At 45.1% G+C, this 26,198-nt stretch overlaps 1 protein-coding gene across 1 annotated transcript; it reads left to right on the plus strand.

The window, feature by feature from the left end:
* Positions 1 to 282: 282 nt before the first annotated feature.
* Positions 283 to 26,198, plus strand: KLF9 (KLF transcription factor 9). Its single transcript, XM_063080980.1, has 2 exons — positions 283 to 1,599; positions 22,824 to 26,198. The coding sequence occupies exons 1-2, from the start codon at positions 1,095 to 1,097 to the stop codon at positions 23,051 to 23,053; spliced, it is 735 nt and encodes a 244-aa protein (XP_062937050.1). The 5' UTR covers positions 283 to 1,094; the 3' UTR covers positions 23,054 to 26,198.

Here is a 26,198-nt window from a genome sequence, read left to right on the forward strand (position 1 = left end):
TGAGCCCATGCCAGTGACATCAACCAACTTACTTTGGATTGGAAGGCTGGTTGCTGGGACTGTAGCGTTTGCAGGAAGTCACTTAACTGTTTGCAAGCTGGGAACCCGCCGCCGAAGTTCTCTTTTGTCATAGGATCGAGCGCAACTGACTAGGGAAGATGTATCCTAAAGCTCCGCAAGCCGCAACGTGCACCCGGAGTCGGCGTGGACCGGCTGCCAGACCGGGGCGCACGAGGCACCCCGGGAGTTGAGCGGCGGCTCCTCTCCTGCTCCCGCCGTTACCCTTTTAAATGTCAGCGTTCGGGGCTGGAGGGGTAGCACGAGGCATCGGGACGGCGCGGTCGGATTGGCCGCGCGCCTCGGCTCTAGACGCACCTCTCCACGGAAGAGGCCGCTGTGACTGGCAGGGGGAGAAAGTAAACAGAGTTGAGTCACCCTCCCCGCTGGCCAATGGCAGGGCTTTGGGTTGTGACGTGATGGGATTCTGCGAAACTGTTACCGAGCGAGAGAATGCCGGAGCGGGGCGCGCCGGCGGGCGCAGGGGCTCGGGCGCCGTGCGCGGACTGGGGGAGGAGTGTCTCTTAGAGCCGGCGCCGCGTCCGGCCCGTGCCACCCGCGCCCGAGCGGTCGGGTGACTGTCCTGGGGCTTTGGCTCGACGGCGAGGCGGCCGAGGGCGTGTGCGTCTCTTGCAGTTTCCTCTCCCAGCGCCTCGGGGGCGTTTGCAGTCGAATAAACTTGCGACCGCCACGTGTGGCATCTTTCCAAGGGAGCCGGCTCGGAGGGGCCGGCGCGCCCGTCGGGGGGATCGCGCCCGGCGCGGGGCACGGGCGGCGGCGAGCGGCGGCGGCGGCGCGGCGGAGCCCGGGGCCGTGGATGCTGCGTGCGGAGGCGCTGCCGGTTACGTAAAGATGAGGGGCTGAGGTGGCCTCGGCGCTCCTGCGAGTCGGAAGCGCCCCGCGCCCCCGCCCCCTTGGCCGCCGCGCCGAGCCGCGCGCCGCGCTCGCTCGTCGTCCGAGGCCAGGGCAGGGCCAGCCGAGCCTCCGCAGCCACCGCCGACTTCGGCCGCGCCGCCGGGGCTGCTGTCGCCCGCACCATGTCCGCGGCCGCCTACATGGACTTCGTGGCTGCCCAGTGTCTGGTTTCCATCTCGAACCGCGCTGCGGTGCCGGAGCATGGGGGCGCTCCGGACGCCGAGCGGCTGCGACTCCCTGAGCGCGAGGTGACCAAGGAGCACGGTGACCCGGGGGACACCTGGAAGGATTACTGCACGCTGGTCACCATCGCCAAGAGCTTATTGGACCTGAACAAGTACCGACCCATCCAGACCCCCTCGGTGTGCAGCGACAGTCTGGAGAGTCCGGACGAGGATATGGGATCCGACAGCGACGTGACCACCGAATCTGGGTCGAGTCCTTCCCACAGCCCGGAGGAGAGACAGGATCCTGGCAGCGCGCCCAGCCCGCTTTCCCTCCTCCACCCTGGAGTGGCTGCGAAGGGGAAACACGCCTCCGAAAAGAGGCACAAGTGCCCCTACAGTGGCTGTGGGAAAGTCTATGGAAAATCCTCCCATCTCAAAGCCCATTACAGAGTGCATACAGGTTAGCGGCGTCGCCCTGTCCCCCGAGCTCTGGGCTTAGGTAACCTTTGGCCAGGCAGCGTCCCCGGGCGTTACGGACACCGCACTCGGCCTGCGGGGTGCAAACATTTCGGATAAGGCGCTGTTTAACTCTTTAGACGCTTTAACCGTGCCGAGGCGAAAAGCTCACTCCTTAATTGTCCCCAGCTTCTGGAAGCCACGGAGAGCCTTAAAGTGTTGGGCAGAGCCGGTGCTGTGCGTGGCTCCGCGGGGAGGGGTGCCCGCCTCTCCCCTGCCCCGCCCCGCGCCCGGGACTCCCGCACCCGGCCACGGTGGGGCCACCCCACCTGGGAAGACGCTGGCGACGGGGAAGTCCTATGGCGTATCTTTTATTTCATTCCTTTTGGGGATTGCAGCGAAGTGGCCGAAACCCGGGGGAAAGCGGCACACTTTACATCGAGCCTTTTTAGGGATGACTAAGGACTCATGTAGCTGGGTGCCTGCTACTTTTCAGGGCTTGCCAAGGTGGTTTAAATTTGGCCAAGAGTCCCCAGGGAGAGGTTTAAAATAACACTGCCTTAGGCAACAGAGGAGTTTGATCAAGTAATGGTTGGTGGGTCAACTTCACGACTAGTTAGTTTTCCTAATGAACAAGATTTCAGAGCTGATTTTTTTTTCCATGTGACTCAGGTCGCACCCTCCACCCCTGGATAGAGCGGTGAGCGCGGAGGTGTGGTTCTTGCAGGAGGCTCTGACCGCAGCAAAGAGTCGTTCTCAGGGAGGGCCAGAGGCAGGGCTGGACAAATGGATGTGGCCAGAAAGACATCTGCTGTATAAAATGGGGTTTGGAGCCTTACGGGGACCTTGATCAGACGATTCTGTTGGTTCTATTTAATATGCACAGAAAAAGTTGGAAAGCACTCATGTTTGGACATGTTGTCTAACCATCTTTAGATTGATTCTTTTACAACTGCTCTTCTGATAAGGTAGCAGGAGGCTTGGGCCTCTCAACGCCCTCTCGCCCCAGTCCTATGCCACCATGTTTAAGAGGGTATGTTGGTGTTACTTGGACAGGTACTGTGGTTTTTTGGTGTAATGGTTTGATACTTTTAGGACGAGGCCCTGGGCCTGTGGTTTTAAAATGATACTTGGTGGAGGGGAGGGGTGTTGTTTTGTTTTGCTTTGCTATTTAAAAGAAAGGCCACCTAGTGCCTCTCATATTTTCTTTCCTTTGGAAAGTGGTTCTTGTGGAGGTGGCTGCTGGCACCAGAATAAAACTGAATGTCCTCCGTGGTTACTGCAAAATCAGGTTCTGTTTGGGGTCATCTTCTAGGTTGCCATAAAACAGCACATTTGAAAGTTTGTGTGTGTGAGGTTGTGGAAAGGGTTGTGCCTGCACTGGGGGATGTGACCTTTAGCGTGGCTCTGGGGTGAAGTCGGGGTGTACTAATGGGAGGGTGTTACCAGCAGCTGCTGGGCGGGCCTGGCCCTGTCAGCCATGTTCCTGGAGTTCGGTTGTTCACATCGACACCTACTGCCACCTTGAGCAAAGGCATTTTCTCCTTCAAGGAGCTGCCCAGTTGTGCAGCTGGGGAGGCCCTCAGTGCCTCTGTGAGCTCCCCGAGTCTCTCCGGCTCAGGAATAGGATTTGCAGCGTTCTGGGCCATTCCGCTGAGTGATTTTCTCAGGCATTTATAGAAATGGCTGCTTATGTGTGCGTGCATGCGTGCTGCTCTTTAATTCTCCATAAGGCAAGTCAGTCGGCTCAGCTGTTTCAGGAGAACCTTTTACACAGTCAAGAGTGGAAAACGAAGTGAAATGTTCATCCCATTTTAAATGCTACAGTCAGTCTTTTGAAACTAGTGATATGGTGATTGCAGGCATCTTATTTATGTGGGGGGGGAGGCTGTGTAATCCCAGTGCATGGCTGAACAAAAACCTCAGCCTCTGTTAATATTGTCAGAAGTGTACTCCCGCTAGCAGAAGTATGTTAGGCACGTTAAGGATACTCTAAATAAGAGACTTGTAGGAGGTCGCACAGCTTCAAGTTAGATTCACCTTTGGGTGGAGCTTCTTGGTTTTTCTTTCTGCTGGTGTTAAATCCAGAAGCTGGACAGAGATAGCATTTGAAACATTGGCATTCTGTGAAGATTTTAAGAGCTAAAATCCCAGCCACACCCCCTTGCTCAGTGCTGCTCAACATTCCAGAAACCCTCCTGCTTTCAAACTTCCTTATAGAGCCTAATACAGCTGCCAGTTTGGTAGACTAGTGACTTTAGAAGCTGAACCATTTAACCAAATTTTCATTTAATTCAGGGCTGCTTCTGAATTTGTTTTGAAGATTCGTTTGGCTTGGCCAACCACAGGGTTTATAAAAACTTAATTAGTTACTAACATCTAAAAATCAGGATTTCGGCATGAATCCAGATTTCTGGCTTCTCTGGAAAAATCAAAAAATCTGGCAATACTGGGTCTGAATTTCCACTTAGCAACAATTGCCTTGAACTGATCATTCTTAATATGGGGCAGTACTACCTATTTTAATCATTTACGTGGTCTCTGTTGACTTTTAAGTTTGCAACTTAGTTTGACCCTCATTTTCTTCATCTACAGGATAGGGGTTCTGTCCTCAACTCACAGTTTCTAGTGCAAACATAAGATGACATACATAAAGTACTGAATAGGGTTCCACACACAGTAGGTCCTTGAGAAATGCTGGAGCCCATAGTTCATTTGTGTGTAATATAAGGGTGTCCTCAAAATCAGGGAACATAGGATAAACTTATTTTTAAGCAGTGTGTTTATAATCTCAAATAATATGTTCAGTTTGTTTTTCTTTAGTCTCCAGACCAGATATCTGTTCAGTTGATATAACACTAAAGTTTAAGCAGTGGATCTGTTGGGGGTGGGTGGGGGGGCAGGTATGACAAATACACTCTTCCTTGTTTCTAGATTTTTTTGTACACTTTATGGTGCATTTATTGTACTGTTTCAGATTAACAATTAGACTTATTAGAATATTTCTCATAAAAATATATAGAGCATATTGTTTGAAAATGTAATTTACATTAGGTTTACCCTAAGTCTCCTGACTTTGTGGACACCCTGAACATAGGGTGCATATTTGTGGGGAGGGCTCAGGGGGTGTTTCCTTTGGGAAAGGAAACAACTACATCCTAATTGTAGATGAGAAATCACCTACAGGTGATATAGAGTCATGCTAAGTTGATATCTCAGTGATAGAAATCTTCCCATGCCAGGTGCCATTTTACTCTCTTCTTTGGAGGGGCTTAAATCCTTAAGTGGTGACAATGGGTCGAGCTTGATGATACTAGTTACAGGACTCTGAATATCAGAAAGCCCCAAATCCCAGCCATCACACTCCAGTTCTGTAGAAGAAAATTTAAAAACCAACATTTTTTTTTTTAATAGAACAAAAGGAAGCTCATGTAAAGCAAGGAGAAATAACTACAAAAACCTTGAGTGGCTGCTCCTGTTTCTCCTTATCCTTATCCTGTTTGAACATTTCCCTGGGATACTTAGAATATCTGGAAGAAGGGACCAGGATAGCCTCCGTGGTGAAAATTATTCTCCAGTACGGGAAACAGATTTTTCAGCCTCTCTAGAAATGTCCGTCACTAGCCAAGTCTAACTCAGGTGGGAAATTTTGCTTATATAGGTGGCAGGTTGCTGTGTGCCTTTTCTCCCTTACTTACTGCAAAAAGCTCTGGAGTTAGTTATATGGTGAAGGACAGTCTAATGTCATCAGAGGTGTGAAAATGACCCACCTCCGTTACCTGGGAGGCAGGGCTTCAGGGACAGAGCGAAGTCTTGTCCCAGACTAAGATAAGGGGCCTTCACTCTTTGGGCAGCCCATTGAGTAGCACCTGCCCAGTCCTTACCACTTTCTCTTACCTTGTGGAATGGAGCCCCTGGGCCTTGATCCTTAAGGAGACATTCTCTTTAACCCCATTCTTCTTTCAGAGGATTCCCCAAAGTGATGTGGAATGGTGTTTCATAACCTGACATACTTCGTACAAGACATATTCACAGCTACGTCTGAGTGGGGTTTACACGGGTAACTGTTTCTCCGCCTTTTTGTCCATTATCTCTCCCCTAAGGAGATTTTAGGCATTTTTTTTTATAATCCCCCCCTCCCACCCACATGACATTTTAATACCACAGATACAGTGTAGAACTGTTTATCGACTGTGCCCCATAGGAGGCCACAAACCATTGGAATATCTAAGACTTTTTTCAGCTGCCAAAGAACCAATTTTTGCTGCCTTGGGGACAATATCACCCCCACCTGTCACCCAGTGAGAAGGTCTAGGCACAGTCTCAAGTGTCCTGCTAGGGAAAAATAGCAATCTGTGTCAGAGAAGAGAGCAAGGGGCTGATGCAGATGGCTTCTAGCTGCCGAGGATAGCTTTCTAAGGGTTGCCAGGGTCTCCTGCAGGATTTGCTTCTGGGTTTCAGACAGGAGGCTAAAACTCCATTGAATCCAGGAAAAGATGCCCAGACAGCTCTCCAGCCCCAGCTCACTGCAGAAGTCTCACCCTGGAGATAGAAAGGCTCTCTTGCTGTTCTTTCCGCATCCCCCACTTGTCCTTTGTCCTCCTCCGTCTGTCTGCACTAGCAGACGAAGTGGAGTTGCCGCAGAAGCTTTTGCTGCTGGCAGAATTACTGTTTCCCAACAAAAAACAGAAGTGGAGTAGAATTACAGAGTACACACATTGTTTCCCTTGATTTTCTCTCAGATCTTCTGTGGGGTGGTGAGGAGAGAGAGGGGAGGGATGTAAGCAGAGTAAATATAGGGCCATTTGGATGGTGACACCCCATTACCTTCAGACACAAAGATGTCATCGGAGGCAAATGCATTCCTGGACTCTGAACACTAGGGTCTGATTTACATTTTTGTCTCAATGGTTGATGTTTCATCCCAAGAGCTAGTCATTCTGTGACGTCTGTGGGAAATTCCCAGATTGAACTTCTCAGGGAGAAACATTCCCTGACATATTGGGAAAGTGGCTGACAATGGTCTTCCTTAGTCAGTTCATTGAGAGGAAAAGTGGGCGGATGGTTTCCCAGTATTCACTCTTTCAGGAGCCCCTAAAGCAACCTGACTTGCTCTGGTTGCAACCTGCCTTCTAGAGCAGAATTTGATTTAGGCATGCCTTATGATCGTTAGCATTCTTGATTTAACAACAAACAGCTTTGTCATGTTTGCCAGTCTTGACTTCCACACGGTCCGGGGATGTTCCCCTCTCCCCTTGGCTGTTCTCAGTCGTGGGGGAAAAGCTTGCAGCCCCCAGGCCTCCCCCGCTGGAGTCCTCCCCCTCATCCGACCCTCACACCCCTTCCCAGTGTCTCCAGCAAGCCCAGCGCCCATGAAGAGCGTAAATTAGTGCCTGGTAATCGGTACAAAGGCACTTTCTGTTTCTATGCAACACACGCAAAAAGGAGGGGCAGAGGAAGAAGAAAAAACCCACAGATGGTTAAAAAGGGAGCCGAGCAAGCTCCTCTTTCAGGGGTCTTGGAGCAGTGCTGGCGCGCTCTCCGCCCCAGTTTTTGTTGGAAGTTAGTCACAGACCTAGGCCCAGCTCAGAGCTCTTGGTGGCAGCAGTTGTTAGTGTCAAAAGAATAGAACTTGGAGGTTGGAAGTGACCTTGAGAGGTCACCACATCCATCATTTAGTCTGTAAAAGGGCATATGCCCACCATCTCAGAGAGACAGGGATTGTTCTGTTTAAACATTTTGGAGGACTTGGAGGGTTTAGAAGCATACTACTAGGGTTCAAAAGCTGCCTCTTCCTTGACTGGCATGTGACTCTGGCCATATCCTGTAATCTTCAGGGCCTCAGTTTCCTCGGCAGCCTGTGAGGGTACCAGGCACTGTGAAGGGTTTTTCAGCAGAAAATGCTAAAGCCCCCACCTTCAAGCTTGGCTCTTGTGGGTGCTCAGGAGTTCTTCCTGCATTTTTTTTTTTTAAAGATAACCAGTAAGGGGATCTTAACCCTTGACTTGGTGTTGTCAGCACCACGCTCTCCCAAGTGAGCCACGGGCCGGCCCCCTTCGTGCATTTTGAATTCTCTTCCCCCATGCTCTCCTGAGGATTTCAATCTGTGGTTCACTTTTTTTTTTTTTTTAAACCTTGGCTTAAGGAGTTGCTTCGTGGGATTAACCAAGTGAAAGTGAAAGGGCACAGGTGGAGTCTGCCCAGATGGCCTCTGCCCATTTATCATGAGCGCAGCCTCTCCGAAACAGCCCCGGGCAGAGCTGCTGGGAGCTTTACTACTCCTTCCTTCCTGGAATCCTCCTGAAACATTCATACCTGTTTGTGCATTAAGGCCAAGAGTAAACATTTTTCTTATCCCAACCTCAAGCAGTCCCCTCAGCACATAATAGAAGCCACATTATTGTTCGTAAGAATGTGATCCCCACTGAGGGAGTGCGAGGGAACCATTTTTTTATGCGTAGGCTCTTCTAAGGCATTCATTTCCATTTGTGCCTAAAGCCAGCAGGCTTCCCTTTTAATCTGTTTATCATGAGGTATAGTCCTCGACATTGGAATCCTGAGATGAGAATTGAGAATCTGGATCTGAAACCTAAAGGTTCTAGAGCTGCAAGAACCAGTTAGCTCACTATCTTAGCCCAGAACTGCTGGGCCTTTGGATTTATTATTTTTTTCATGAAATTGAGAATGATCACAAATTTGGACAAGAGATTGAGCCTTTTTTAAAAAGTGAGGACATTATTTAAATAGATTAAAATAAAGAGGCGGGAGCTTAAGCCATGCATAATTAATAACAAAGATCTGAAATGCAGGCAGCAGTATTTTGCATTCAGTGAAGTTCGAACATTTTTCCAAGCTGAGCCTCCATCATTGTGAAAATGAGTACCTCTCAGAGGACCTAACTTGGACCAAAGTGGGAACCAGTGGGAAAGGTGATGGGCAAAAGCACAAAATTCCTGCCTGAGAATTATGGACATTTTAGAACTGGAAGGAATCTTTCAGATCAAAGAAACGGTGGGGTGAGAGGAAGATTTCACCATCTCTCCCTTCTAGGGAGCCTGCTTTGAGAGACAGGCAGTCAGAAAGGAAGAGTAAGGCCTGACCCACTTATTACTGACCCTGTGATGAGTAGACCAGTCCACTCTAAGGCACTTAAATGTGACAGGCCTCCAGGAGAGATCTTTACCCTCAATACAGAGGCAGTAGGTAGAGTGGCCAGAGCACAGGCTTTTGAGTCCCTCAGACATGGGTTCAAACTCTCCCTTGACCACTCTCTTATAATGAAAACTCAGGCAATACTTAATCTCTGTGAGCCTCAGTTTTCCCATCTATAAAATGGAGCTCAGTAATTATACATTCATGAAGTTGTTATGATGCTTAACTCAGATGAAGTATTTAAAGCATTCAGCACACTATCCCCATATACTGAGTATTATTATAACTAAATAATTTACATGTGTGGCCCAGAAGCCCTTGAGATTCCTAGGATTTTTGTTTAGATTTCCATATTAATCCAGCAGTTCTCATTGATTTAGATAACACTTACTGAATGACTGTTACATGCTAAAAGCTGTGCTACATACTGATAGCAGGCACTGTGAATTTTGTGACTAACAGTAATAATAATGATAACATCAAACACATATTATATGCCAGGTTCCAGACTAACTGGTTTATATACATTGTCTCATTTAAACTCACAGCAATCCTATGAGATAGAAAGGAACTGTTATTCTCATTTAAAGGAAGAATCAGACTTGGAGTTAGTTAACCTAGTCCAGGGTTACACTGAAAGTTTTCCTAGTATGTTTCTAGGTGCTTGGAGTCATGCATGAATGGTTGTTGACTTGGACCCTTTGGGTTTCTGCCAGGGGGAAAAGACCCTGTGTTTTTACATGGCTCTCTTGGATTTGGCCCCAAAGCCACCACTCTTTAGCTGTCTACTCTTGTGTTGTTCTAACTCCGTCTTGTGGTTGGTTTTCATGAAACTTGGTTAGGAATGTCGGCAGAAATCTTGGACTCTGATCACACCTACCCTGTATGGAAAATAGTTATCCAGAAGCTGCTTCCTTCTGGTTGAAAAAGAACCCATTTGTGTGTCCGCAGCTGTATTAGTCAGGATTCTTGGTTGTAAGCAACAGAATCCAAACGTGGACTGGCTTAATAAGAAATAGAACTTTATTGGTTCAGGCTACAAACACATCTGGGGTAGCTCTAGCTTCTGGGGTCTCTGGATACAGCTGCTCGGTGTCTGCCTCTCTCATGGCTCAGCTTTGCTGTGTTTGCTTTAGCTTCATTCATGGGTAGACTCTCCCTGAACGGTTGGAAGATGGCTGCCCGCAGTTCCAGACTCACATCCTGCCAATTCAGCAAGCCCCACGGAAAGTTTTCCATTCCTAATGATTCCAGCAAAGTCACAGGCTTTAAGCTCCATGACTGAGCTCAAATTGTGTGCCCTGACATCAATCACTGTGGCATGACTGGGTCACATCCAACCTCTGGGTCTGGGGGTATGGGGCCAGCCCCTTGGACTTAGATGGTCACGGTGGGGAAGGACTGGTTGTCAAAAGGGAATTTAAGATGTTCTGTTTATTCCCAAAAGAGGGAATAAATGCCAGATAGGCAAAACCTTTTCACTCTATCAGCTCACTTAGAGCTACAAACAGGATATTCCAAAGAGCAGTTTGACAAAATGAGAAACAAAACAGTGTGACAACATTTATTTCTCCATATTCCTCTCCCCTTTGTCAGCACCACGCTCTCCCAATTGAGCTAACCAGCCTTCCCTATATAGGGATCCGAACCCGGGGCCTTGGTGTTAACAGCACCACACTCTCCCGAGTGAGCCACAGACCAGCCCTTCCTCTCCCCTTTGAAGGGAAAGTGTTCTCAACTCTCTCCAGAATTCAACCTAAAAGATGGGCCATAAGTGAAGGGTCTTTGCAAAAAATAGATCACTTCGACATGCATTACGTGTGCTCAGGCACATACCCACAGGCCCTCCTGAGTGGATGATCCAGAGACTGACACCAAAAGCCTCTCGGGGAGCAAGTCTAACAGCAGCACAGTGATCTTCAGTGCCATTCATGTGCTCCTAATTCCAGTGTGTTCATTTTAATGCCCAGAGAAATGAATTATGTTTACCTGAACATTTATTACCCTACGTGCTAATAGATAAAGACCTAGTCTGTATGGAGATGAGCTGTTCATACAGGGTTCCCGTTGAGATTCAGAAGTCTATTCGGTGTGCACAGTGCCCAGCAAAAACATCATAATAAGTCATAAAAGGCAAAAGGTAGAGCTTAAAAATAACGTACAAGAACACACAAGTAACCTCAATCCCTGTGCTACCGTAATTCTACAGTAGTTTTGTACCATTACTGTTTTCATAAAAATAAGCAGAGTGACGGCCGAACAGCTGGCTTTCTGGCTTTTGTGTTGCAAATCATAACCATGGCCAGCCACAAAATGCTTGCCCAGTGAGTGTCATCCCACTGAAGCAAGGATTCCCAGCATGAAAGAACATGGGCTGTTTCCCTGAACCCGAGACGTTTCTGCTCAACATCCTGCTTGCTCCCTAATTTCGAAATACTGCCCAAGGAGTATTCTTCCTCTGGGGTGGGGGAGACGGGGGCTATATCGTGAAGGTTGGACAGCTCAGGCCTGTAGTTTTTTGTGGTCTTTGGTGACGAACACCAAGCCATATGAATTAGTGGCTCACTCCCATGAGTAGAGGGGTTAAAGTAAGAGAAACTGTTTGATGGTGGCCCATGTGGCATGTGTGATAGGAGTTATGGTCATTGCAGCCTTACTCTGGTACCAGCAGTGTACGGAGGGAGAAATGTGGAAACACTTGCTAAAGTAGATCGCTAGTCACTGTGAGTCCTTACAAATGCTACAACCTGGCTGGCAGGTAGAGAAGGCACTTACTAATCAGGCATCAGTCTCTCCATTTCTGCTGTTGGGTGAAAAACTTTACCTTGGCAATTCAGGGTCTCTGTCACTTTCATATTAAATGTTAGTCTCTTTTGGGTAAATGTTTGCAAAATCAGGTTTCTCTCTCTGATTCGGAGTCCTTTTCTTTTCTTTTTTTCTGGGTGTGATCTATTATTTGGTGGGCAAGGAGCTCAATCTATTGTTTTGGCATTAAGGGAGGGCCGTCCATGCTGCATGCGGTCCTTAGACCTTGGCAGTCTCTACTGGTGTGACATGCACCTGCTTGCATCCCCATCTTCACATGCTGACATCTACTGCTTAAGAGGACTTCTGCACAGTGGCTCCAGGCGTTAGATCCTTGCACTGTGACTGTCCTCCAGTGGCATTCTCCCAACAGCAGAATGGGCTCTGGAACTCACAGTCCTTTCTCCATTCTACATTTGGAAGGGTGGAAATCTCTCTCTCTCTCTCTCTTTTTTTCCATCTCTTTGTTGTTCTTTATTTATTTTTATTTTTATTTTTTGCAGCTGGCTGGTATGGGGATCCAAACCCTTGACATTAGTGTTGTGAGCACAGGGGTGGAAATCTTCGAGATATGTACTGAGACCCCTTTCAGCTGCACATATCCAGCTCCCTAGGTGCCATGGCATGTGTGGGGCATGCCGTGGGGAAGCCAGGCAACAGTGGCCACTTTTCAGGGACTTTTATTCTATTCTGCTTAGTTTGGTCCTTGGCTTTTCTTTCACAGCTAATCTCATTTTATGCACAAAACCGAAGGAAGAATTTGAAAATCTGTTTTAATCTGGCCACACACTATTGTGCAGGGTGTCCTTGGGCAAGTCATCTGTCCTCTGAATTGGCTTCATCTGACACATGCCATGTTTGAATTCAATGGCCTTAAAAATCACCAAAAATGCAGAGATTCAAAGAATCTGTGTTCTCGGGATAGTTTTGCCATTCAGAATTTATATACTGTTCAATGTTTGGTGCCTAGTAGATTATTATTTCTTTCCCACAAATAACTGGGCAGAGGCAGCATAGTCTGGGACAGCAGGAGTGATGCTGACCTGAGAATCAGCTCATCTGGGCTGGGACCTGCTCTTCGGAGGACTAGCTATGTGGTTGTGGGGAGGGCACTTCACCCCTCTGGGCCTTTGGAGGATCACTAAGATCTCATCCAACTCTAAATTCTGTGACTCTGACTTTAACATTGACTTTTGTCAAACTACAGCAAGAGGCAGACCTTCACTGTGGTTTTTTGGGGGGGGAGGTGGCTGATGCAGGGAACCGAACCCTTGACCTTGGTTTTACAAGGTTGTGCTCTAACCAACTGAGCTAACCGGCCAGCCCCGAGGCAGACCTTCACTGTGTTAGAAATGCTCGTTCAGGGTCCACATCTTGCCTCTGCACTGCTTTCAGAGTTTCTGTCATCGGGGCCATGTAACTGAGACATCAAGCAATGGTTCTTGCTGTTGAGAACCTAAAGAGTCAGGAATCTGTTTCTGGCATCTTTCGTTTGAGGGAGCTGCCTCACAGATGCACTGAGGCTGGATGCGTGCAAGCAGTACTCAGACATCTTGCTTCCTTGACACCAGCATGCTGAAAAGAGGCAGTGCTGCATGCAGACGTTACAGACACAGACCCACAGCATGAGCCAAGCTGCTCTCCACCCATGAACAGGGGGACTGGAAAGTAAAATCTCACATCCACGCTCTCTGTGACTCTGTCACATCAACAAACAAAATCTAAAAGGAATCCAAATCCCAGGAAGGATTCAGGGAGAGGTCAGGAGCAAATGGTAATGTGATGGGCTGGTTTAGGCAGGATTATTCTGTCAAAGTCTGTCAAGTGTTTTTCTTCGTTCAGAGCATCTACATGTATAGCATTATTTCTGGCAAACAGGAGGTTTTTGATTTCTTGATTTTTGAGTCTAATGTTAATCAAAATGATTTTTGCAGGAAAATGTGGAATTCTCTGTACCCAGAGATGGCTTGCAATCTCTGTCCCGTGTACTGGTGGTTCTGCATGGGAGGTTCTGCAAGTGACGCTGCTTTCCAGTAGGGAGGGAGGCCGGGTGGTCTCAGACAACAGGGTGCTTGAGGCCTGGGGTCTGGGCTGGTCTGCATGGACACGTGCCCCAGCAGCCTCGTCCATGAGGAATGCTTTACTGGACTCTGACCTCTGCACCTCTTCACAGTCTTACTCCTCTCTCACCTGCTTCCTAGCAAGGACACTCCTTTGCTGGGCAACCCTGCGTTACTGTTTACATAATTCTGCCTCTGAAGGAAGATTCCTGTCTGTTCGTGTAAGGGCCATTTCCCTTTCACATATGGAAAAAGTAAAAGACGAGGAGGTGGAGGAGGAGTGAGAAAACAGATGTAGTATGTGCAGCAAATTCCTTACTTTCTAACAATTTGTTTGAGAAGGAAACAAAATGACTCTTGTCCTTTCTTGGGTTTTGGATACCTGGAGGGTCCCTGTAACCTCTCAATAGAAAGTAAATCTCACACACAAACATCCTCACCCCCATGAAATATATTCTTGACCAGCCCATTTGTAGAACAATTTTAGATGCATTATTGTTTTTAGTAACACTTTTTAAAAACACTAAAATATGCTTTTCTGGCTTTTTCTTTTCTTTTCTTTTTTAAAGATGACCCATAAGGGGATCTTAACCCTTGAGTTGGTGGTATCAGCACCACGCTCTCCCAAGTGAGCCACAGGCCAGTCCAACTGGCTTTTTCTTATAAAAGAAAGTTGTAGTCACTGTTCAAAAAATCAGAAAATATAGGGGAAAAATTACAGAAAGAAGCACAAGTTACTCTAGCCCCTCACTGGTAGATAATCACTGTTCATGTTTTGTATATATTCTTCCAAGATTTTTTCTCTATAGCTATTCATGCACATGCACAGCAGATCATACACTACTCCGCCCACTTAGCAGTGTATAGCTAACATCTTTCCGTTTCATTATATAACAATATAGCACCTTTTTAACAGGTGCATATTATTTCACTGTGTGGATTCACTATAATGTATTAAACCAGCTGTTTATTGTTGGCAATGTAAGTTCTTACCAACTTTCAGCTCTTATAAACAATGTTAGTGTCCCTGTATATTTTCTTATCCCATTTATTACCAAATTAATTATTAACAAAAATAATTCCCAGAAGATAATTGCCAGAGATGGCCCTGGCTCAGTTATAAGTCCTGCCAGTGTGGGAGAGGATCTGCTTCCTCATGCCTCCACCAATCATAGGTATGAACAGACTTTCTAACGTTTTCACCAACCTCACGGATAATTCAATTGGTGTCTTAATTGGCATGTTTTGATTACTTGTGAGATTGAATATATTTCATATATTTATTTCTTGGTCATTAGTATTTCTTATTTTATAAACTGCTTATTTGCATCCTTGCCCACTTTTATTAAATTGGGCTATTCGTTTTGATTTGCAAGTGTCCTTTCGTACTACAGATTTTAACCTTTTGTCCTATGTTGTAATTTCTCTCATTAGTGCATTCTTTTGATTCTTAATTTTTTTTTACTTATATATATTTTTGCCATGCAGAAGTTTAACATGTTTATGTTTTGGGTTTTTTTTTTTTTTTTTTTTTTTGGTGGTTGCCCAGTATGGGGATCCGAACCCTTGACCTCGGTGTCATAACACCATGCTCTAACCAACTGAGCTAACCCACCAGCCCCCATTTTTGTGTATTTAAAACTATGCTTCAAATAGGATTTTGCTTTTGGTTTCATGTTTAGAAAGTCTCTACTTTCCAGTATTCTAAAAATATCCACCTGTATTTTACTTTTATGATTTTATTTTTTACATTGACCTTTATAGTCCATTTGGAATTCATGTAAGTGAAAAGTATAAGGTAGGGATCCAGGTTTAATTTTTATTTTTACCTGCTGTCCATGTCATTTATTGAATTAAACATTTTTTGCTTCACTAATCTGAAATACCCCATTTATCATATACTAAATTCCTGTAGATTCTTAGGTTTATTTTCAGACTCTATTCTGTTCTACTCATTTGTCTTTTCTCGTGCTGGTGTCTCGCTGTCTTAATTATTACGGTTTTAATAATACTTTTTAATAACTGGTATTGCAAGTCCTCACTTATTATTTGTCCTTTTGCAAAATTTTCTTGGCAAGTTGGGCATGTTTATTCTTCCAAATGAACTTCAGAAATAATTTTGTCAAGTTCAAGAAAAGAATTCTTATGCTATGTGTTAATTTCATAGATTAACTTGCACAAAATTGCCATGTTCACACCGTTGAATCTTACCATCCAAGAGCATGGGAAACATTCCAATTTTACATTTTCTTTTACTTCGAGGTTTTATGGTTTTCTTCACACATGTTCTAAACTTTTATTGTTAGGTTTATCCTGACTGGTTGTGGTTAGCAGATAAGAAAACCATTGTTCTTTTGTATATTTATACCTATGAATGCACTTTTAATTTACATTAGATTTTTCAGTTATTTATCTTGAATTTTTTCAAATAGAAAGTTGTGTCAATTACAAATAATTGCTATTTCATAAACCTCCTCCTTCCCACTATTTACTTCTTATTTTGTTATCTAGTTGCACTCACTAGCACTTTCTGAACAGTGTTAAATTGTATTTATGGGGGTGGGTGTCCAAGGCTTGACTTTAATAGGAATACTACCTTAATTTTACTACTGACCTTGCTGAGGAGACGTTTCAGATCTGTATATTTTACAATTTTCAGATCTATATTTTTTACAATTTTCCTAAAAGCTTTTCTTAGGGATGAATGTTGAATTTTATCAAATACTGTTTTACATCTATCAAGGCAAAGATGTGTATATATTAGCCTGTTAAAATGGGAAATAATATCACTATGATTTTCTAATATCAGATTATCCTTTTATCTATGGAATCCTAGTTGCTGTTTTGCAATTAAAAAAAAACACTGCTTTTTCTCAAGAAGAAGGCTTGATTTTGTATATCTGAAAGAAGCTATTTGTTAATTGGCACTTTCAAAGTTCTATTCTGAAAAGGAGGCTTAATTCTCTTAGGTTTGTTTTTTGCCAGATTGGTTTACTTTTGCTGGAAGCAATGGAAGCTTTAGATTTTGTATTTTACCCCTTTTGGGGGGAGGTTGGGGAGAGCAGCTGGCCAGTATGGGGATCTGAACCCATGACCTTGTGTCATAAGGCTGTGCTCTGACCAACTGAGCTAACCGGCCAGCCCTTATTTTGTATTTTAACCTGTCTCATTTAAGGTTAGACTTTTTAGGCCCTTCCCTGGACTTGGGGAAGGTAGGAAGGAGACAGTACTGAGAGCACAGGCCTGGGCTCCGTGGCAGCCTGTCTGAACTCAGGGAACCCTGGGCAGGCCTGGGTGTATTCAGTGAGCGGCCAAGCACTGGCCAAATGCACTGTCCTTTTCCTCTTATATGGAGAACTCAGCTCTGTTCATTTCTAGACTTCCCTGAAAAGAATACGCTTCACTTGGCATCATAACTCATCACAAGTGGAGAGGAGGTGCCCTCTCCAAAGCAATGAGCGTCTTTTTGTGCTAAGTAGGCAAAGCACACAGCCAACAGCCCCACCTCGCTTCTCTGCACCCACCAGAGGCTCAGGAGAATTCTGGAGGCCTGATCTGTCTCTGCAAAGAAAGTCTTTTACACATCTTGTACAGTGTTCAGTAGCTTTTTTGATTAAGTTTATTTTATATTCTGAACTGAGTCTGTCGGCAAGAGGTGTGCTTAGCTTGTTGCTGAAAAGGGGCGGGAAGTGGTATATAAATAATGAGAACTCAGAGGAACGTGTGCTGTTAACAGCTCTGCTCCAGTAAAGCAGAGTTTATTGTGTCAGTGCCTCTGGGTGTGTTTTCCTGTGAAGGCCAGAAATAAAGCACTAGCACAGATCTGTTCTTTCTCTCTTTTTTTCCTTCTGCCCAGGAGGATGGCAACTCTCTTGTTAGCACTAAAGACAGGTTTGAATATTCTCTCATTGATAGTTGCTTTGCCATATGGTTTGTTCAGTAGGGGAAGGTTGACCTTGCTCCTTTAGACCTTAGCACTGAGCTGAAAGAGAGGGCCTGACTTGGTTTCCCCCGGGCTGTGGGATAAAGGGCCAGTCAAGTCTCTCTAGGCCTCTCTTTTCCTCCTCTGCAAATCATCTCTGGACCTATTCAACCTTAAATTCTGTTCCTCTCTACATATGATTTCCCCATTCCATATTTTCTGAGGTGCAACACATATATCATTTTCTAGATGTTACCTTATTATATGTCTATCAGTGACTAACATGCTGGAATGTATCCCATAGTAGGCTGTATGCAAACTCTCCAGCCGGTTAAACAGGTGGAAGATTTTTCAAAGGGTGCGGATTGCTTGTCCCCAAGCAGAACCCAGCCCGCACACACACTGCTCGGCTGGCACTGGCACTGTGCAGTGTTGAATGTGAATGCCTGGAAGCAGGGCAGGCCCTCTGCAGTTCCCATGGATCCTGCTGCACCCAGGATCTAATGCACCTGGCACTTCACTTGTTTTTAGTATGTGTCTGGCTCCTGAAGACATTTTCATTTTAATTTCAAGTTCTGGCGTACGCCAGGTAGAAGTTCAAATCTTCTGATTGAGATCAGGGGTCAGCCAACTTTCTGTAAAGGGCAAAATAGTAAACGTTTCCAGCTTTGGGGGCCATGCAGTCTCTGTTGCAAATGTTGGGCACTGCTGTTGTAGTGACAAAGCAGCCATCGATGATACATAAACCAAAGAGGATGGCCATTTCCAATAAAACTTTATGAATGGACATGAAAATCTTTTAGTTTCATGTAACTTTCTCCTGTCATGAAATATTCTTTTTCTTTTTTGGCATCTGGCCAGTATGGGGGTCCAAATCCTTGACCTTGGTATTATAACACCATGCTCTAACCAACTGAGCTAACCAGCTAGTCCACAAAATAGTCTTCTTTTGATTTTTTTCAACCATTCGGTAAAAACCAAATGTAAGAACAGTGTAAAGGAAGGGGACAAACCAGAGTTGGCCAGGGGGCTGCAGTTTGCTAATGCCTGACTTAGATCACTGACCAAAAGCTCCTAATGTTTTCCCAGAGGATCCCAGGAGAATTAAAATGACCCTTGGGGCTTTTACACAAGCAAGTCACTTCTAAGCAGATCTTTTTTCAATGCTTAGAGACCATTAAGTTTGAATTATACAAAGTTGTATGAGTCTAACAAAGGCTGCTATTGGCTCTTGATTTTCTCCAGGCTCTGTGGGTGTCCCTCTCTTCTCTTGTCTCTGTGAAACGCTTCAGGAATAAGGATGCGAGGTTAATGACAACATCCGGATTCAAAGCAATGAGAACGGTCACAAAATGACAAGTTGGAGGGATGGTCAAGAGTGTAGCCACAGCTAGATTGAAAGTGAATTCAGTGGGAATGGACCCTGATTCCACTTGAAATATCTGTAAGTCGTAAGCATAAAGACTGAATAGTTCTCCAGCACCTACAGCTGATTCAGGCTCCATGACAGTCTCCCACTGACTACTCCTTCTGTAAAGCCATCTTCCTAACAGAGGGAGTGCCTTGTTTTTTTCCCAGTCCTAGCCCGCAGCAGAGTGGTCTTCCGGTCCATTTTTCCCACCATGGACACAGATCCCCTGAAATAAATGAACCCCCTCCTCTCATGACTCACTGGAAAGAAACAAGTGCATGTGCCAGTGAGTAAGCTAAACCACATCACTGCTCTTCCACAAAAACCACTTCTGATGAGTTTGTGTCCTAACAACCACAGAGAAAACAGAGTTCTCTTGTCATCGCTTCCCTCACCTCCACGTGACACAGCAGTGGAGAGAGAGCTCTGAAAAGGAGAGAGCAGAGAGGGTTTTTTTAATCATTTGTTTTTGGTTTTTGCAACATATCGCTCTCTGAATTCCAATCCCTCTTATTTTTCTTTTTTTTTTTTTTCCACCTGCAGAACTCACAGTCTTACCTCATTACCTATTTAATATAACATGATCAGAAGAACATTTCCCCCACTGATGCTCCATTGGGGTTGGAGAGGACGTGGCTGCACTCTAATTCTGGAATAGCCCAGAAGTCTTTTCTAGTAACCCGGTAACTTCTAAGCAGGTTTTGGTCAATATGAGTGACCTGGAGGATGAACAGGCCATTTATATATAAGTTTGGGCATTTCTGAATGCTTGGCAGCATGAGTAGAACAAAAAGCATACATAGTATTGACGTTGTCTGTGCCTCAAGAAGCTCAACCTTGCTGGGTTTGTGACAATCCACATTTCACCTTTTGCTCAAAGGTCTGCTGAAGGGGGTAAAAATGCTGTTTATCCAATTGAGGCTGCAAAAGTGTAGTTTTAAACTCCTTGCTTTTGTTGAGTTTTTCAGGGGGAAGCTTTTTTCTTTTTTTTTCTTTTTGGCCCCCCTACAGGAGTATCTTCATGCATCATTAACCCAAGCTCTCATCCAGGGCTCAGCATTTATTGGTTTGCTATGCTTTTTGCTAGTGTTTCAACCCAGAGCTCATTGAGGATTTATACCTAGACTTGCATATAGAGAATGAGCTGCTACAGTTTTGCCCACGTTGGGTTTCCCATAGGAACAAGTAGGTTGTACAGAGAGTTACAACTATTGCTCTGCTTAGGGAACAGCAAATCAAATCTTATTCATGTATAGATTTTCACAAAGGTGATGGAGTTGGTTGGTTTTGTTTTGTTTTGTTTTGTTTAGCCATTATTCCTACACCTCATCATCACCGATTAAGAGAAGCTGGGGGAGAAAGGATGAATGATTTGGGGGTGGCTCAGATGCACCATGCTGGACAGCTCCCAGACTCTGCACCTTCTCTCTGGGGTCCAGGAAAGCTGGGACAGAAGTGAGATGATATCCACTCCTCGCACCCACCCAAGGAGTGTCTGGAGAGTTCTGTGGAGACCAGGAGTCTGTGTGTCCTGTGTCCAGGAAGCAGCTGCTTTGGGTTGTGCTTGGAAAGGTGTGAAGAGTAGGCAGGCAGGCTACTGGCGCGGGGCAGTGGCAGTCACTTCCAAGAGGAGCAAGAGGGGTCTCATCTGAAAGAGCTCCTTCTGCTGTTCTGCTTGTGTGTGTCCTCCCCCTGCATGGACATGGGCCCTCCCTCTGCCATCACCTTGGAACGGGGAGTGGCAAGAGGCTCTCAGTGCTGGCCTGGTTACATCTGGCAGACTGGGCTTAGCTGCTCTTTAAGTGGCACGCAGAGACAACAGTGTGAATCCAAGGAAGGCCATCGGAATGAGGAGGGATGTGGAAACAGTGTCAAGTCTTCATAACCAACGAGAGGCCAGGCAGCCAAGTGCCAAGAGCACAGGCCTTGGACTCAGTAGGCGGGGCCAGCTCATTGTCTGCTTTCTAGCTGTGTGACGCTGAGCAGGTGATCACGCCCCCAAACCTGCATCTTCTCATCTACCATGCGGCTACCTCGCGGGGTGTCCTGAGAGAATTCAGTGAGATGACCGTGCACGGGAAGCCCTTAGCTCTGAGCCTGCACTTATTTATAATCATTTAGTTCTTCTTTTATGAGGAATATGTATGAAACTGGGGTTGCTTAGTCTGGAGAAGGAAAGACTAGAGAGAGAGATGGTAGCTGTCTTCACATATTTAAAGAGATTATGATGTGACAGTGTTACTGGGCCCAAGTCCAGGTGCCTGTGCCATTTCAAAAGCAAACCATGCAAAAGTCAAATGTTGGTGAAAAATGGAAGTCAGCTTTTATTCAGGAATACTGGTGACCTGAGGAGAGATGTTGGGCTAACCATCGCTCCGGTAAACCTGGAGGAGGCTGGCCAGACTAAAGCCATCTCCAAGACTCAGGTTTACTGAGGGGTTTTTAAAGGGGGTCGAGAGAATGGAACGTGGGAAATGAAAAGCAAGAGGGAGGCGGATATGAGCCACTGGGGTTCCCTGCGTGGAGCCAGGTGCAAGGTCTCGCCAAGGCTCCATCTGGTTTCTGTTCCCCTCCTTGCTGTTATCTCAGGGTCCTGCTGGAAAGGGTGGGATCAGCTTAGCTTTACTGATGTCTTTCTTGCTTTCTCAACTTAGCTTTACTGATGTCTTTCTTGCTTTCTCAGCTTAGCTTTATCGATGTCTTGGTTTCTCAGGGTCTGGATAGTATGTGTCTTGTGGCAAGTTTGCAGCTTCAGGCTGGCTGGAAAACACCTTTATATTTATGTAAATAATGTCATCTTGTCCCATAAGCAAGGTTCAAAGTAACAAATAGCCACTGGAAAAAAGGGAACTCAGAGAAACATATGCCAAGAAAAAAAAACTGTCATTTTAAATCTTTTAGATCCCATGCAGTTTTAGGTCCCAACATGGTTTCAGTCTTGCTCACTCCAACAGCAGAATAAACTTATTTTTAGTGTTAGGACAATATGACTTACAATACGGCCTTTGCAGAAGGGCAGAGTTCACGTCAATAAAAGAGTGTTTGTGACAGAGATACTCAAGAACAACCAGGCTGTCTTAGGTGTGGGGCTCGCTGTTGCCAGACTTTCTGCTGACAGACGCTGGGTGGATACAGCACTCTGGAGTTCGAGGGGAGACACCTGCTCCAGGTGGGAATCTGGCTGGACCAGATGCCTCCGTTCTCTTCCATTTCTACAATGCCAGGAAACTTAGCAAAGGACTCAGCCTTTTGACTCCTGAGAGAAATGAAACCAGCAACTGCATAGAATAAAACCAGAAAAAATAACTTCCAAGGAATCTCTTGGGTACAAAATAGCAAGCTCATTTGCTTAGAGAGGAAGATTCTCAGCAGTGTCCTCACTGTGTAGGTTTGCTAGGGCTGCCATCACACAGAGCCACAGACTGGGCAGGTGATTTCCTCCCTCACAGTTCTGGAGACTGGAAGTCCAGGATGAAGGTATGGGCAGGGTTGGCTTCTCCGAGGCCTTTCTCCTTGGCTTGTAGATGGCCACCTTCTCGCTGTTTCTTCACATAGTTTGTCCTAATCACAGGTCTGTGTCCTAATCTCCTCTTATAAGGACACCAGTCATTGGATTAAGACCCATCCCGATGACCTCATTTATTCCTTAATTACCTCTTCAAAGGCCCCATCTCCAAATACAGTCACATTCTGAGCTTATGGGGGTGGGGTTAGGACTTCCGTGTACGAATTTTGGGGAGAGAGGACACAGTTCAGCCCACAGCACTCACATCCAAGGGATTTGTGCTTCAGTCGCAGGGGTTGCAGACCATGACCAGCCTTCAGAATTTTTTTCCCCTGTCCTTTAAACTGTCTCGTGTCTGTATTCCTTCTCGTAGGCGAGCGGCCCTTTCCCTGCACGTGGCCAGACTGCCTTAAAAAGTTCTCCCGCTCGGATGAGCTGACCCGCCACTACCGGACCCACACCGGGGAAAAGCAGTTCCGCTGTCCGCTGTGCGAGAAGCGCTTCATGAGGAGCGACCACCTCACCAAGCACGCCCGGCGTCACACCGAGTTCCACCCCAGCATGATCAAGCGGTCGAAAAAGGTGCTGGCCAACCCCTTGTGAGGTGCTACCCGCCGGAGCCAGGGAGGGATGGACCCCGAAAGGACAAAACTACTCCCAGCAAACAGACACACAGAAACGAAGCCCCAGAAGAGGCCCAGTGACCGCACAGGAAGCCACTGCTCTTTGGCCAATATTCTGATCTCCCTCTCCCTGCATTGTTTTTAAAAAGCACATTGTAGCCTAAGATCAAAGTCGACACTTGGTCCCCTTGCAGAGGCAACCCTGAACCAACCCGTCTCTGACTGTTGGAGGGAGGCAAATGCTTTTGGGTTTTTTTCTCCTTTATATTTGGGGGGTGGGGGGGAGGGGGTAAGGCCAAGACTGGGGTAGAATTTTAAAGATTCAACACTGGTGTACATATGTCTGACTGGGTGAGTTGACCTCTGGCCTCACGCAGTGATTCTGGGCCCTTGATGCTTGCTGTCTCTCAGAATTGTTTTCTTACCTTTTAATGTAATGATGAGTGTGCTTCAGTTTGTTTAGCACAACCACTCTCGAGTCACGTTAACTTTTGAGATTAAAACAATGCCATAGCACAGCTGTCTTTTTGCAAGCAAGAGCACATCTACGCCAGCATGATCTGTCATCTAAAGACTTGAAAACAAAAAAGTCACTTGTAGTCAATGGGTAAGCAGAGTCTGAATTTCTACTAATCAAAACAAACCTTTGAAAGGTTACACTCAGTACAGAACTTTTAAACCTTGCTTTGTATGAATTGTACTTTTTGAACATAAGCTGCACTTTTATTTTCTAACGCAGAGGATGAATAAGTTAAATACATGCTTTGAGGTTAGAAGCAGACATTCTGTTTGGCACCACCTTATAATCTGCTTATTTTACAGTATACACGTTTCCCTAAGAAATCATGACAGAGATGTGAGGGCACCATATACATGAGAGATGCCAAAGGAGGAGGAGGGCAGTGTTTTAAAAAATAAAAAGAGAACAAACAGAATTTTAACTCTATTAACTTTTCCAAATTTTCCTATGCTTTTCGTTAGCTTCATCTTATTGTACCATGATGCCACTTAGAGAGAGGGCTTTTGGCTCTTAGAGAGAGGGTTTTATTTGAATGGGTGCATGACAGGAACTAGATCTAGAAGCGCCCATTTTGGGGGGGAAATGTTTGTTTGTCTTCTTCCCATGTTCTTACAAAACTTCCACTATCAGGTGCAAGAGTTATGTAAAGGAAAGGGAGCTGAAATATGAAAAGAAAAACAGACCCCTATGCGTAGTGAGTACCAAGGGAAAATACCACGATGATTCAGAGGAGATTCTGCAAAATAGTCCCTTTTTGAGGACATAGGCAAATGGAATACATACGAATGAAATCACGTCATATATCTTTGACATGTATCTTTTAACCTCACCACTATATCTTGTATCTAGGTGTCTACAATGGCTGAAACCACTACATCCGTAATACGCCATTTACCTGAAAACTCAATTTTGGCCTTTATGTAGCCAGAAAAATGAACTGAGTTTTCATAGTTAAGAAAAAAAACCTCAAATGAGGGGAGTCAGCAGTGATCATGGGGTATATGTTTACATTTTTTTTTCTTCAGAAGTAACGCTTTCTGATGATTTTATCTGATATTTAAAACAGGGAGCTATGGTGCACTCTAGTTTATACGTGTGCTCTAAGATGTGTTGTGTAAACAGAGGGTGCCTACCGATTTCACCTGACACATGCTCGTTTCCCATCCAGAATCAGTGTGGGCTCCTGCAGCAGGCACGGGTCACGGCTGACTCCGACTCCCAATACGACAGCCATCACTAGCACGGTGTTTTTTTGTTTAACCAACGTAGTTGTATTAGTAGTTCTATAAAGAGAACTGCTTTTAACATTAGGGACTGGGAGCAGTCCATGGGATAAAAAGGAAAGTGTTTTCTCATGAGAAAACATGTCAGGAAAAATAAAGAACACTTTCTACCTCTGTTTCAGATTTTTGAAACACTTATTTTAAACCAAATTTTAATTTCTGTGTCCAAAATACGTTTTAAGGACATCTGTTCTTCCATACGAAATAGGTTGGGCTGCCTATTTCTGACTGAGCTCATGGGACGGTTCTGTTTATGAAACTCTGCACGCTGCCTTTTAGTGTGTGAGGAGTTTGGGGTTGCCTAGCAACTTGCCTACTTGGAAAAACTCATCTTTCCCTCACAGAGAGAAACGAAGGAAAACAAAGCAAAATCAGTGAAAGACAATCTTTATAGTGTCAGGAGTAAATCTATATGTGGCTTTTGTCGAGCACTTAGATGGATATAAATGCAGCAACTTGTTTAAAAAAATTGCACAATTTACTTCCCCCAAAAGTTGCTACTTGCCTTTTCAAGTTGTTGACAAACACACATTTGATATTCTCTTATATGTTACAGTACAGTAATATATAAACTCAAGGCTTTTTATTCTTTGTGATAAATCCTGTTTTAAAACATCACGAAACAGGAACCAGCATTCTAATTAGATTTACTATGTCAAGATATGGTTCAAATAGGACTACTAGAGTTCATTGAACACTAAAACTATGAAACGATTACTTTTTATATTAAAAAGACCATGGATTTAACTTATGAAAATCCAAATGCAGGATAGTAATTTTTGTTTACTTTTTTAACCAAACTGAATTTTTGAAAGACTATTGCAGGTGTTTAAAAAGAAAGAAAAGTTGTTTTATCTAATATTGTAAGTAGTTGTCATATTCTGGAAAATTTAATAGTTTTAGAGTTAAGATATCTCCTCTCCTTGGTTAGGGAAGAAGAAAGCCCTTCACCATTGTGGAATGATGCCCTGGCTTTAAGGTCTAGCTCTACATCATGCTTCTTTTGAGAATTATATTTGGTAGTTATAATTACAGAAACTGATTAGTCAGTTTGCAGGTAGATTTAGCACAGTACTCATCACTCTGGATAGATTGAGATGTTCTTTCACAACAGACGAATGATCTGTAACACTGTAAGATACTGATCTTTACAACTGTTTAATCAGTTTTATTTTTGTACAGTATTAGTGACCTAAGTTATTTTGCTGTCCCGTTTTTGTAAATCAAATGAAATTATAAAAGAGGATTCTGACAGTAGGTATTTTGTACATATGTATATATGTTGTCCAAATAAAAATAATAAATAATAAAGATTGGATTGT

The sequence above is a fragment of the Cynocephalus volans genome, chromosome 16 (assembly GCF_027409185.1).
Source record: "Cynocephalus volans isolate mCynVol1 chromosome 16, mCynVol1.pri, whole genome shotgun sequence".
NCBI lineage: Eukaryota > Metazoa > Chordata > Mammalia > Dermoptera > Cynocephalidae > Cynocephalus > Cynocephalus volans.

What these genes read in the sequence shown, in the direction of transcription:
- KLF9 (XM_063080980.1), top strand. Translation starts at nt 1,095, where the DNA reads ATGTCCGCGGCCGCCTACATGGACTTCGTGGCTGCCCAGTGTCTGGTT. An exon ending in CCATTACAGAGTGCATACAG is followed by an intron (nt 1,600 to 22,823) that starts GTTAGCGGCGTC and finishes TCCTTCTCGTAG; the next exon opens with GCGAGCGGCCCTTTCCCTGC.